At 32.7% G+C, this 13,290-nt stretch overlaps 1 protein-coding gene across 4 annotated transcripts in view; it reads right to left on the bottom strand.

Annotated features, from left to right (window-relative positions):
• The window catches only part of LOC145673176 (uncharacterized), a 244,208-nt gene that overhangs the window by 7,127 nt on the left and 223,791 nt on the right, over positions 1-13,290 (bottom strand). For 2 of the 4 annotated variants that reach the window (XM_081742631.1, XM_081742632.1), the window contains exons 7-8: positions 10,077-10,160; positions 1,075-1,207 (exon numbers count right to left, since the gene is read on the bottom strand). In XM_081742631.1, coding sequence (XP_081598757.1) covers positions 1,075-1,207; positions 10,077-10,160 — 217 coding nt within the window. Of the gene's footprint in view, positions 1-1,074; positions 1,208-10,076; positions 10,171-13,290 lie in introns of those variants that run through there. The other 2 variants (XR_014128727.1, XM_081742633.1) reach the window with 2 other exon arrangements.

Below are 13,290 nucleotides of genomic sequence, written 5' to 3'. Positions count from 1 at the left end.
TGTTCAATACCTTCATTAATATATGTTTATTAACTTACAATTGTATTTTCAAACTTGCAAAGTACTTTTGTTTCATATTGTATATTTTAAATGCATTGAAAACTTGAGGTCACTTGCGATACAACTTAATATTATTCAATTGAGCTAATTTTTCTACATTAATAGATTATATATTAATGTAAGAGATTAATCTAATATTAATAGATATCAAGCTTGACTTGTTGACTGGTTTAACTTGTTCATTCCGTTGGTGATGGACTGCTATTTCAAAAATATTAAAAATAAAGCTTCAAAACAAAATGCGACAGAATTAGCATAATTAGCATTCTACATTAGTGTGAGTAACTGGATGAAGATTCAATAAAAATTAAAATAGTTTATCACACATCCGGACTTTATTGATTTTTTTTGTGTGTGTGTGTAACGAAGTGAACTCTATGTTCTTTGAACAAAACACAATCTTAAAGTTTTTCTGATAATCTTCAATTCAAAGTCATAAGAATACCAAGATAAATCCCAATCTCAAGATTTCTTTATCCGGATGAAATGAAGGTTTTGTATTCGTATTTGTATTCGTGTTCTTTCTTGTGGAAATAATTAAATTTCATCTAATTTTTCTTTAAATGTGGTTCTAAACAGATACGTATAAAATTTATAGTCATTTTGTGCTTCCGTGCGTGATCACATATAAAGAACTCCTTAATGGTTGTATGATTAGTGTACGTGTCTTTGCCGTGGAAGACCCGGGTTCAATTCCTCGCTTTCTGCAGCGAGGTGGAAACTCAGTGATTCAGATTCTACGTGAAGCTGTACGTTCACATCTCATATACCTCGCTGCAGAAAGAGACGCTAAGCTCTAATCAATCAATCACATATAAAGAACATAAGACATTTTAAAAATTACATCTTTGACCTAACTATTGCTGAAAAGTAAAAAGGTATCCACAGAATATTAAAAATTTGGTGAGTTTCAATTATTAAAATTGTTGAACATATAATTGGTAAATAGTGGGTTTATGAATTGTATTTTGATATATAAGACCTAAAACCATAACTTTCAAATAAATTCATTACCTGGTTAGAGTTAGCACCAGACAAACTCTGTGGCTGGCTAGTGGATCTATCACAACTGTGGCTATCAGACTCGCTGCAAGTCTCAGCCGATGCACTTCGATGAGACTTGGTCTTCTTATCCGATACTTCAGCCCTGTACACCAAGAAAATGAAGGTGTTATACAATTATATAGTACACATTCATATTACACAAGCCATATGGTTGTAGTTTTGCAACTACCATTCAACGAGTCTTTTACTTTATTAATTTGCGGAACGAACTACACTTACCGAAAGTGACAACTTAGTTTTATTTTATTTTAATACAAATTTTCAGCACAACGAGAATATGAGACGCGGACTTATAGTTTAATGTGGTATTGGAACTACGTGTATATGTGACTTTCCGCGAGAATAAAACCTTAACTAAAAACTTAACAACTAGCGAATCTTAATCTTGGATCTGCCAATAATATGGTTTAAAAGAAGGACACAGAATTGTAGTCATAATATGAAGTTAATATAATTTTTAAAAGCATTTCTTAGCCGATTAAATACATCAGACGAACCAATACAAAGATAACTATCTCCTGTGTACTTTAAGTTTGGAAGAGAGCACCAAGGTTCTACCATATTAACGACCTACTTAAAAAAAAAAAAAAAAAAAAAATCTGCGTATAATATTGTTTCTACTAAAAATTTTATAGCAATATATTTGAGCATATTCTTATGCTACGACTACGGTCGCAGCAAACTTTTGTCTCTTTATTAAGTCCCTTAAGCCCGCATTAAAAATCACCTTATTACCAATATTTTTCTACATAATAAGCCTAGTTTCATGCACATTTATTACTGAACTGAACATGATCTTCTCAAACGTTTAGACATTTTCTTCTTTCTTATGTTATATTTTTGGATAATTAAATGAACAAGGGTCGAGATATTCTTTACTATGAGAAAACTATGCCTGAAGCTTTGGCATTTAATTGAAAAACACGTTGGCAGGCGTATTACGTCATTGGCTGGTAGTTCACTTATTTTTTATGTATAATTGAAGTAAATGTAAGAACAGCTGCTTATGTACTCTAATAACTCGTACACTCATGTTCGAAAACTTCACTTTATTGACGATACCCTATACAGCCCAATGTAAACCATAATTTGTGATCCTTGCTTATTAACGTATTCATTACGACGCGGGATGTCTGGCTAAGTCGAGTAGTTTGAAATGTTATATTATAATCACAAGCCGTTTTCGTTGCAGGATCTCATTTAGGACAGTTTTACCTTACATTTAATTCTTCACTATCATTCATTCCTTTTCATTTCCGTTAGGCAAAAAAGTTGTAGATAAAACTACATGGTAGATCCCGATGTAATCGAATAACCAGTATCCCTGCTGAAAATGTTTAAATTTTAAGTCAAAGTACGTCCGAGTTGTATCTAGCGCACAAAATCAACTTACCCGACGCAGAGAAGAAAATATTTTTATTGCATATTATACAGTTAAAAAAAATACAAAGTAAAATTTTTGCAAGAAGCATATGCAGATTTAATAATGCTTAAATAAATGTAGAATTGCAGCGTATCTGAAAATGCCTACAGCGCATGTGCGTCCAGGAAAAGAAAACATGCATACTATTGTTGAGATAAGGGTAATCTCGGAATGATAGTTTCTTGGTTCGACTCCAAGGACAAACACACAATTGGAGAATTGGATTTGGACCTTCACCTTGGAAGCAACGATTTTTTTAAAACTAAGCACTGATTGTAGAAACCAGCTTCCTTCAAGAAACAAGATCTAAACATCTTAGTTATTAATTTTTCTCATTAAACAATACATTACGGCAAGTTCCTTCCTAATCTGAAAGAAACAATTTTTGCCCGTTAGCATATCTCTATTCCTATTGCCCTCTTATAATTACTTTCTCCAGTTCAATGAAATCTCCAATTCAATCAATTAATAAACATTAAAGTTATGTCTGTATCAACGCTTTATCTGTTATAAGAGTATTCTGTCATCCGTTTTTTGTGGTCTGAAGGTGTACCCGGAGCGGAAATTCATACAAGACTGTCAGAACTATACGGGGACAAGGTGTTGTCAGAACGAAATGCTAACAAGTGGATTGAACAGTTTAAAAGTAGTCGAAGGAACGTGAAGGATGAGAAAAGAGCAGGGCGTCCAGCTACAACAACAACTGATAATAACATTATTGAACGAGTCCGTGCCTTGATTCGGAACAGCAGATGAGTAACTTGGAGCGGAAACCTATATTCAGATTAGTCATGGTTCTGCATATGACATCGTGTATAACAGGCTCAACTTTCACAAAGCCTGTGCGAGATGGGTTTAGAAAAAACTCGATGAAGAGCACAAGCGAAACCGTGTGAAAATCTGTCAGCATCTACTGGACCGTTATGCTAACGAAGGTGAAGCATTTCTCAGGCGAATCATCACTGAAGGTGAAACATGGATTCATCATTTTGAACAGAGAGCAAACGCCAGAACATGGAATGAAAGCACCCCAGATCTCCTGTCAAGAAGAAATTCAAGAATCAACCTTCTGTAGGGAAAGTGATGCTCACCGGGATTGGGACTCACAAGGGTCAATCCTGCAACATTACCTGGAAAAGGGGGTCAACAATAAACAGTCAAAGGTACAGTGATATGCTGGTAAGCAAGTTGAAGCCTGCAATTCGTAATAAACGCAGAGGTCGATTGTCGGAAGGTGTTCTTGTGTTACATGACAATGCGCGTCCACATTCTGCCACTCACATCGCTCAAACTCCTCAGAGACTGCGTTGAGGTGTGGGAGCATCCTGCATACAGTCCCGATTTTGCTCCTCCGGATTTCCATCTGTTTGGTTCACTTGAAGATGTGAAGATTTGTGATTTCTTATTTAAATCATTAATTTCTATTAACTTCGCAGCTAATAGAAATTAATGATTTAAATAAGAATAACAATTATATACCGTAGATTAAAAAAATAATATGAAGAGAGTTTAGAAAACAAAACTTCTCCCAACTAATAGAAGTTTTTCCTAAACAAAGAATATATATATTTCCTACTTAGAGTAGCAAGAAATACACCATAACATACAACACAGCAAAAGCTGTTAACTTGGCCACCAGTTAAATTGGCCTTTTCCTATGGAACCTGCATTTCCCCATAATACATACTTCTTACTCCATAAGTTGGCCACTTGTTTATCTTGGAACTTGGCTGCATTGAAGCAACGTTGATTCTATGCTGCTAATGTTAAATTCACATTGATATGTTGAACATCTACGTAATCTTCGTTTCTCAGAAATCCTTTCAGAACATATTTTACTGTTGTGTGTTCCAGGAGGTGAGTAAGCCGAAAGGTGAAAAAGGAAAAGTTGACAATTGCAAGTAATTTCCCCCAAAATGCACGAAGCGGTGGTACTCTTTACTGCTTTTATGACTATTGTCGGGAAGAGTATCAATAGATTAATGCAGTTAAGCTTTCCATTCATATTTTTTACTGCAAGACTATTTCTTGGTTGAATCGAAACGGATTCAGATGTCATTTTATCGAGGCTTGAAGTAAATTCTGAACAAATGAGGATCGAATACATTTAAAGAGAAACAAATGACGATCGCAAACTGTTAAAAAGAAAGATACACAAGATAATACAAGAAGTCTTTTGTAGATTCTTGACTGTTAATCACTGGATTATGGAACGAAAAGTTAAAAATTTAAGTTGACATTGTAGCCTGGAGCAACTAAGAATTTTTATTTCCGAAAAAAAAAAAAAAAAAGAAACATAAGTAGGTATATTAATGAACGGACAAATAAATATACGATCAGTTCTCAAGTACCTATATCACTATATTGTTTAGGCATTATGAAGAACATGTATATATAAAGACAACTAATATAGAAATACGGATATAACAACATATTCTTTAAAATGTGTGACACGGTCATGAATTTCTTGGAGAATTATCACCTGAAAACACTAACAAACAGCTATGAATGATTTCATTGTCTATATATTTTACAGGACAAATCTTCTTCTTGTTCACCTCAACCATAGGTTGGTGGGCAACATGGAAATTTTAAAACTTTTCTCTCGCTTGGGAGAGCTGTTTTATACTTTGATAAGGTCCCTTCTTCGTAACTGCATCTAGATATTCTATCATTGGTGTTCCTCTTCCTGGTTTTCCTTCTGCCTTTTCCTCTATCAGCACAGTGATCCAATCGGAGTGTCGAATAAGATGGCCAAGCATGCTGTTTCTTCTTTTCCCTATTGCCTTCATGATCTGTTGTCCTTTATTAGCTTTCTTCAATACGTCTTCATTCCTTTTCCTTTCAGTTCATGATATGCGCTGCATTCTGCGCCAACACCACATTTCAAATGCTTCCAGCTTGGATATTTCAGCCTTTCCCAATGTCCACGTCTCTGATCCGTACAGCGCCACGTTCCATACCAGTGTCTTAATAAATTGTTTACGAACGTCCAGCGACACATTTCTTCATGTTAGTAGTCCTCTTTTCCTATTGAATGCTTGTTTAGCCTGTGCTATTCTGGAACTTACGTCTTTTTCACTTCTTTCGTTCGAGGCTATTAAAACTTCCTAAATAGGGGAACGTCTTAATGTCTTCGATTTTCTCTCCATCTAGTCATACGTTTGCCCCTTCCTGTCCTGCTTTTGTGCACTTTATCACTTTCATTTTCTTCTTATTTATCTTTATTTTGCATGTTTTTTCCAGTTGGTCGTTTAAGTTTGGAAGTGCTTCTTGCATGTCCTCATCGTTCTCCGCTATCAATGCTATGTAATCTGCAAACCTTATTGTGCTGTAAACCTTTATCGTTTTTATACAAGAATTCTTTCATAGCCTCTTCTATATAGACGTTGAACAGGAGAGGTTTAAGTCCACATCCTTGCCTCATTCCTTTACTTATTCTTGCGTCCTTCTGATCCCTTCCTATAACAGCTGTCTGGTTCCTATAAAGTTGGTATATTATTCTTCTGCCTCTGTAATCTACTTTCAGATTCTTCACTGATTTGAACATGATATTCCAACCTACGTTGTCAAAAGCTTTCTCTATATCTACAAATGCTATCACAATTGGTTTATTTATTCTGATGTGCTGTTCCATGATCAACCGTAGACTCAGTATTGCTTCCCTTGTTCCTCTTTTCCTCCTGAATCCAAACTGGTCCTCCGATGGTTTCTTCGATCTTCTCTATTCGTTGTGCGATAATTTTGCATAGTATTTTTGAAGCATTGGAAAGCAAACTTAACGTTCTTAACGTTCTGTGTTCTTCGCATTTCCGTGCGCCTTTCCTCTTCGGGATAGGCACCAATATGCTTTTCTCGAAGTCTCTTGGTATTTTTCCCGAGATGAACATTTCATTAATAAGATTAAATAGTTTCTTCTTTGTTGCTGTTCCGAGATTCTTAATTACTTCCGTTGGTATTTGATCTATTCCTGGGGCTTTACCATGTTGCACTTTCTCCAAACCATTGTCAAATTCGCACTGTAAAATTGATGGTCCTAATTCATCAACAAGACAAATAGAAGAGGAGAAATTAGAAAAAGGTACACAAACAAGTATTTGATTAACTACTCAAGTGATTTCTGCAGCATGTTGGATCATGTTGTCTTTACTAAATATAACTGAATATACGAACATTGTAATTTGGATATTCCATATATTATACTTTTTTCCTGTTAAGATATTGTAATCCTAAATAGAAAAATTGATAATTAAATTATTGTTCGATTAGTTATATACATATATGATTAACTAGTGTATCAACTTATTTTATATGTCATATTCTTAGCTTTCTTACTTATATATGGTTGCAGCAGTAACGCAAACTCACGGGATGATTCTGTTGCCTTATTATACCTTGTAGAAGGGATCATCTAAAGAATTTTGAAGATTTTTTTTAAATACTAAACATTATGTAAATAATTGAGCAAGGGACGTGTTATACTAACCTGAAATAACTTAACTTTTTCGTGTTCCAAGTTTAAATTTCTGCTGATAATTTCGACTGCATAAGTTGCAATATTTGACGAAGCACACAGTAAAGATCAGTTAAGGAAAATTCTTCTCCAAAATGTGATTTATGACTCCTAGATTAGTATTCTATTACTACTACAAATGTTTGAAATAAACAATTTCATCGTTTTTAAACATTACCAAAACTCCTTTATATATCTATCCTCCCCGTTTAGTTGTCCATCTGTTCGACCGAGAGTAAAAATGTATATCCGTCTGTTCGAGAGACGAGACAAAAAAAAAAAAAAAAAAGTATCTATCCGTCCAGAATACAAAAAATTCACAAACTACTTGATGGGTCACTATCAATTTTGGCCAGGATGTAGAGGGTCACAAGATAGGAACCGAGTACGTTGATGGAGATAATATTCGACCCGGAAGTGGGAGAAATCAACCATTTCCAGTTTTAACGTTGATCACTATAGAGTAAAAACGATAATAGATAGCGAGAAGCGGTTTCCTGTAATTGATCAAGTGACCCAAGAATACATTTCACCTTCATCCTTAACTCTCTACTGAAACCGGAAATGATATAAATCCGCTAGAACTTCCGGTTTCAATATTGATCTACATAGAGGAAAAACAATAAGAGATAACGAGAAAAGCTTTTTTTAAATCTTTCAATGGATTTGGGAAGAATAGATATCGTCTTCGCTCTTAGTCTTCTGTACAAACTAAAAAAAAAAAATCAACCAATCCTTGTTTTAACGTTGATCACTACAGAGTACAAACGGTAAGAGATACCAAGAGATGATTTCCTGCAACCAAACGTCCCTTTCTTTTTCATTTCCACTCTAATCTCTCTCGAATTAGAAGAAATCTAGTATTACTTTCGGTTTCAATATTAGTTGAGAAAGTATCATGCAATATAAACCAAAATCTTTCGCGTAGAGTACAGGTGATACTGCTACTTGTGTTTGTTTTAAAATAATTATCAGAATTGGTAATTTTGATCGTTATAATTTCACATTTCATTTTTTTTTCAGTTTTAGCAAACTAGGAAACAAAATAATGATAAAGACTATAAAATTTATGTAGCTCATTTAGTAATTAAAAAAAAAAAAAAACTAGAACTCCAAATTATAAAATTGATTATGAAATTAATTTTTGTTTTTATCAATAAAGGTATTAAAAGTGATATCCCAATGTCTTGGTATATAGATCTAGGTTTTTAGTGTGAATGCAGAATGATTCAAATGCGTTACTTTCTAACTGCGAAACTAATTTACGTAAAACCAGCTGAGAATGCTCCTAGTACATTGCCAGAACGAACTTAACCCCTTCCCCTACGATTTATTTTCTGAATTCTGATAATAATTGAAGTATAAGTTATAAAAGTGTATTATAGATGATGTATCATTATATAACTTTCAAAACAGCAATATAGTAACCCTAGGTGATACTATAATAATTTAAATTTATGACGAGTGTAGCTCGTCATTGTGTGATTTGGCACCGGGAGACCATGAGCTAGACTCGTCATTTCAGTGCAAGGGGTTAAAAAAAATAATTTTCCTTCAGACTTCTACAGACTTTATACCAATTGTTCTATGTACTTCATTATTATGCTCATTAAACAATTCTTGTAATATATCTACTCATTTATAATTTCCTTGAGTACTAAATTTTTTCCAGATTTTTCTGTTTAAAACTGTTAAAACGTTCTACGTTATGTTATTTTACGAAGACACATGCTCAAAATGTAGGGCTCAAAATTGAAAAATTCGCAAAATATAATCTCTCTATGACTTACGGTTTCTGAGATATGGCTCCTTAAATCTCCAACATCTGGGGAACTTTTCGGCCAATATCTGAGGAACGGTGACCACCAGTTACTATTTGGTACCAAAATATTCACCATCTTTTTATGTATTATGATCAACACCAATATGATTTCTCTATGACTTAGAGTTCTCGAAATATGGCTCCTTAAATCTTCCGAAAGCGGAACTTATTTGGCCAATATCTCGGGAACGGTAAGAGTGACGCGAAAAATTCCATAACTTCTTTCAGATAGTTTTTGATGTTCTACCCGAATGGAGGGCTCAAAATTGAAAAATTCGCAAATAACAGATATACACAGAGAGAGATATATATATAGAGAGAATTCAGTAACGGACTTTTTAAGTTTGTTGAACATGTATTATTTATAGTATTTTGCGTTTATGCTGAAATAAATGTCACAACCATAAGAGAGTTTTTTTTTTTTTTAAATCTACTTTGTTTTTATGATACGCTTGGTCATGCCTATGTAAGTACTACCTGATTAACACTAAATAATTTCATAAACGCCAGAGCGAGTTTTCTAGTCACAAAAACGTTGTTTATAACAAGTTTTTGACCATTGTAGTATCCAAAATTTCTTAATCCATCCTTATTGTAGGTTCTGTCGAAGATCGTAGCTTAGGCAGTCGAAGTTATCAACAGAAATTTAAAATTAACAACACGATAAAGATTAGTTTCTTCTATTAAGTATTTTAAAGTACATAAATGTTCAAACTTATACAAAAATGTTCTTTTTTAGAATCAGTTTAAAGAAAATCTCCATAAACTCTATCAATGTTTATATAATTGTATTATTAGTACGATATATTTGTTATTCAATAGTTATTCTCTTACTATCATACGGGATGATTTCAAAGTAGAAAAATTGGCAGGTTAATTTAACGAAAGATTGTTCAATTTAATATTAATTAGTATTTCACGGAAATATTACACACAAATTAAAGGAATAATTATGTTTATGCATGAAATAAATATTACCATCTAAACAGCAAACAACATACAAGTTTTAAAATTCATTGTTCAAGCTACCGTATATACAGGTATCTACATATTACATTAAGAAAGATTATATTAAAGGAATAACGCAACCCAAATTCAAGATGCTCATTCACATGAATTATGAATTTTGCCAGAAGAAGAGTAGCGTACATGAAGAAATATTGTTATTCTGTTTATTAGTAAGAAGCACCAACCTGGTTTTGCCTTCATGTGGGACTCTCATCACCAAAAAGGGTAGACTAGATAGGCTATTATCTCTAAACTGGCACAACTTATATCTGTAAGAATCTAAGAAAATGACCTCTGTTACTTCAGCAACTATCTAGCACGAAATACCATTTTGTTAATACTGGCAGGTTTTATTCTTTTTTGCGCACAAGTAGTAAGTACGAATAAAAACAAAAACAAAAGATTTCTAAACACCGAAATTAATGGATTAGTGTTTACTAAAACATGCATTCAGGTGGTAGTACCCAAGATACTTTACAATAGTTACATAAAGCAATATTCACTATTTTATGTCACGATCCAAAACTACTTAGAAAGAGGAAATAAAGTAATTAAAGATTAGTGATTTATTAGTTATTATCTAGGGAGGTATTAGAGCAGCTTTATGTAACAGATGTAGTAATGTTCTAACAAAAGCACTTTAGTAGAAAGAAATAACCTCTTAAAATGTTATATACATTTACAGTATTTGTTTTCGTTTTCGTTAAATTTTGGAACGTAAAATTTCATTAATATGTCCTCTGTATATATATATATATATGAAAAAGCTAATAAGAGACAAAACAATGCATTTATATAATACTAAAAGAAAATATTGACCTACTTCCCTATCATTCACAGAAATTCCACCAGTAATAACAGGAAAATTTAACCAGTTTTAGATAAACTACCAATGAATATATATTTTCTTTCATTTTAAGTAGATTTAAATTCATATTTGATCAAGGTTAAAATAAAGGATACTATTCAGTTCAAGAAAGGAGATTGAAATCAAGAAGTTATGTTTCGTTTGAAGAAGTTGAGAGATATAAAATAAGTGTTAAAGGTGTTCATAAATATATACAAACTTTTGATTCAATATCGTAAATTTTACTGTGAAGAAGAATATTATGTGAGACTTAATATCTTGACAATAATAAAAATTGGTGATACTAATTGTTTAAGGAAAATTAAAAGGTTTAACCTATTTGAAATGTTTAAAACATTTAACCCAATCTAATCACTGAATTCACTTCAACTTAATACAGCCCTACATGGAAATATTGCAGGGTGGCGCAGTTAAAAGTAACTCACATCCTCTTTTAATGCAAATGTAATATTTCGACTTCTGAAATTGAGTAAACAGCTACAACAATGTACAGTTTATGTCATTATCGATTGCTGTTTCTTCAACAATCGATAATATACAACAATCGACATAGAAGAATTATCGATTGTTAACATTCTTCGTCAGCATTTCAGTTTATTTTCACCACCCAAGTTAGACGTTTTCCTTTATGGTCTGCAAAATGATTTTCTCGATAGAAGAAAGAATTGCAATGAAGCTGAATTTTTCTTTTTGCTTTAACCTATTCATTATAACATATAAAAGTAAAAGATTTTTATAAAGTTGAAGTAACATTAAGATTTAGTTGATTAGATTACATAAAATTAGATTATCTTTTATATATTTTTTCAAACAATTTGTTTTGATGAGTACAGTATTGTCAAAAAATTAACTTTCATACTACATCTAGTTATCTTTCTTCCAAAGTGAAATATTCTTATTAGTTCTATAACTGGATTATGCACATTATTATTCAAAGTTTAAGAGTTTATCTCGTACATAGTAAAATAAACTAAGGATAATGTAACATTAGAACTTTTCGAACGACCGATTCATTTTCAAGAATTTGGTAAGGAAATGCATGAGTATATTATTAGGCGAACGAAGTAATATAGAAAAATACTGTACTCGTGTTTATTTCATAACTTAAGTTAAATATTATGTGAAGTTTTACGGAGGTAGACATGAATTAATTGAAATGGATTTTAGTTCTTCATTGTATCGGATAATATATGTAACAGTTATCTTAAAGATTAATGCTTCCCAAACTATTTAAGTGGAACATCTGCCTTATTATTTTACAAAATGTAATCATTCATATCTGAGTGAACTGCTTGTCATTAAACACTCTGTGAAAGTTTTAAAGAGAATGATCATATATCAATTCAAATGGTTTTTAGTCTTTCATCCGTATTTTATTTCCATCTAACTCGCTGACGTTTCAAAAAAAAACAACAGTTTTTGAGTCGCTTTTAAATCACCCACGATATCGAAATCAGGTAAAGTTTTTCGAAACGTCAGCGAAATAGAAAAGAAATAAATAAAACATTGGTAAAAGAACAAATTCCATTTCAACCGACTCACACTCGCCATTAAATGTCAGTAGCTCTTAGGATATCTAACTGAACCTAAAAAACTGTTTTAGTACGCGGTAACTTTAGAAGCTATCATTTATTTTATTGGACACGAACTAAGCGTATTATTGAGACAAAAAAATTAATGATGACAACTCATTTATTTATGTCATTTCAGAATACGATGAGCTATATTTTATCCATGACTTCAGGGAGTTACTTTTAGATAAATATACATTAACCCTTTCCGTCCGGCATTTAAATCCAGCAGTAAACAGCTTTCTGTCGGGATTTTTAAACGCGTTGACAAACACAGAACGCATAGTTTTGTTTAAATAGCTGTAACTCAGCTAATTGGAAATGTATTTGGATGGACCAAAAACTAACTTATAATACAAGGATCTCTGCATATCAGGCATCTTATTAAATACGTATTACACAATCACAAATATTTTAATTTCAGAGAAAATATTCAATGCACTCACCAAATAATACAGTTTTCTGAACTTTTTCAAAGGACATCTCTTATTGAGAGCTCCATAATATTTAAAAGTTTGTTTTGATGTTGTATATTTCAAAGCAAGGATCAGTACATGACGATGCATGGCATTCCTTACACTTATAAGATGATTCCTTCCTTCTTTTTTGAGAGCACATACACGGCAACGAGCACTTTTTGATTTCTTGGGTCAGTATTTCGAACGCCTAGCACGGTATTGTCCGTAATATCGATTTTTTCCGTTACTAATAACTCTACCAAATGTTTATCAAGGAACAGAGAAAAGATTGATAGTGCAGAGGAATTTGTGTTAACAGTCCTATTTTTAACTAATTCAGTTTCTGAAACAGTAAAGAAATGTACTTTTGGTGTATGGCCAGGAACGGATTGCACTCCGTTCTAGATTGCAACTCCCTAGATTGCACTCCCCACAGATTGTAAACTACTTGGTCCCTCACCCTGCAAATCACTAGTATTGTCAGTATCACGTTCCTCAACAC

The sequence above is a fragment of the Thermobia domestica genome, chromosome 16 (assembly GCF_964235325.1).
Source record: "Thermobia domestica chromosome 16, izTheDome1.hap1.1, whole genome shotgun sequence".
Lineage (NCBI taxonomy): Eukaryota > Metazoa > Arthropoda > Insecta > Zygentoma > Lepismatidae > Thermobia > Thermobia domestica.
Note: the sequence above shows the minus strand (reverse complement) of the source record. Positions and strands in the feature narration are given on the sequence as shown.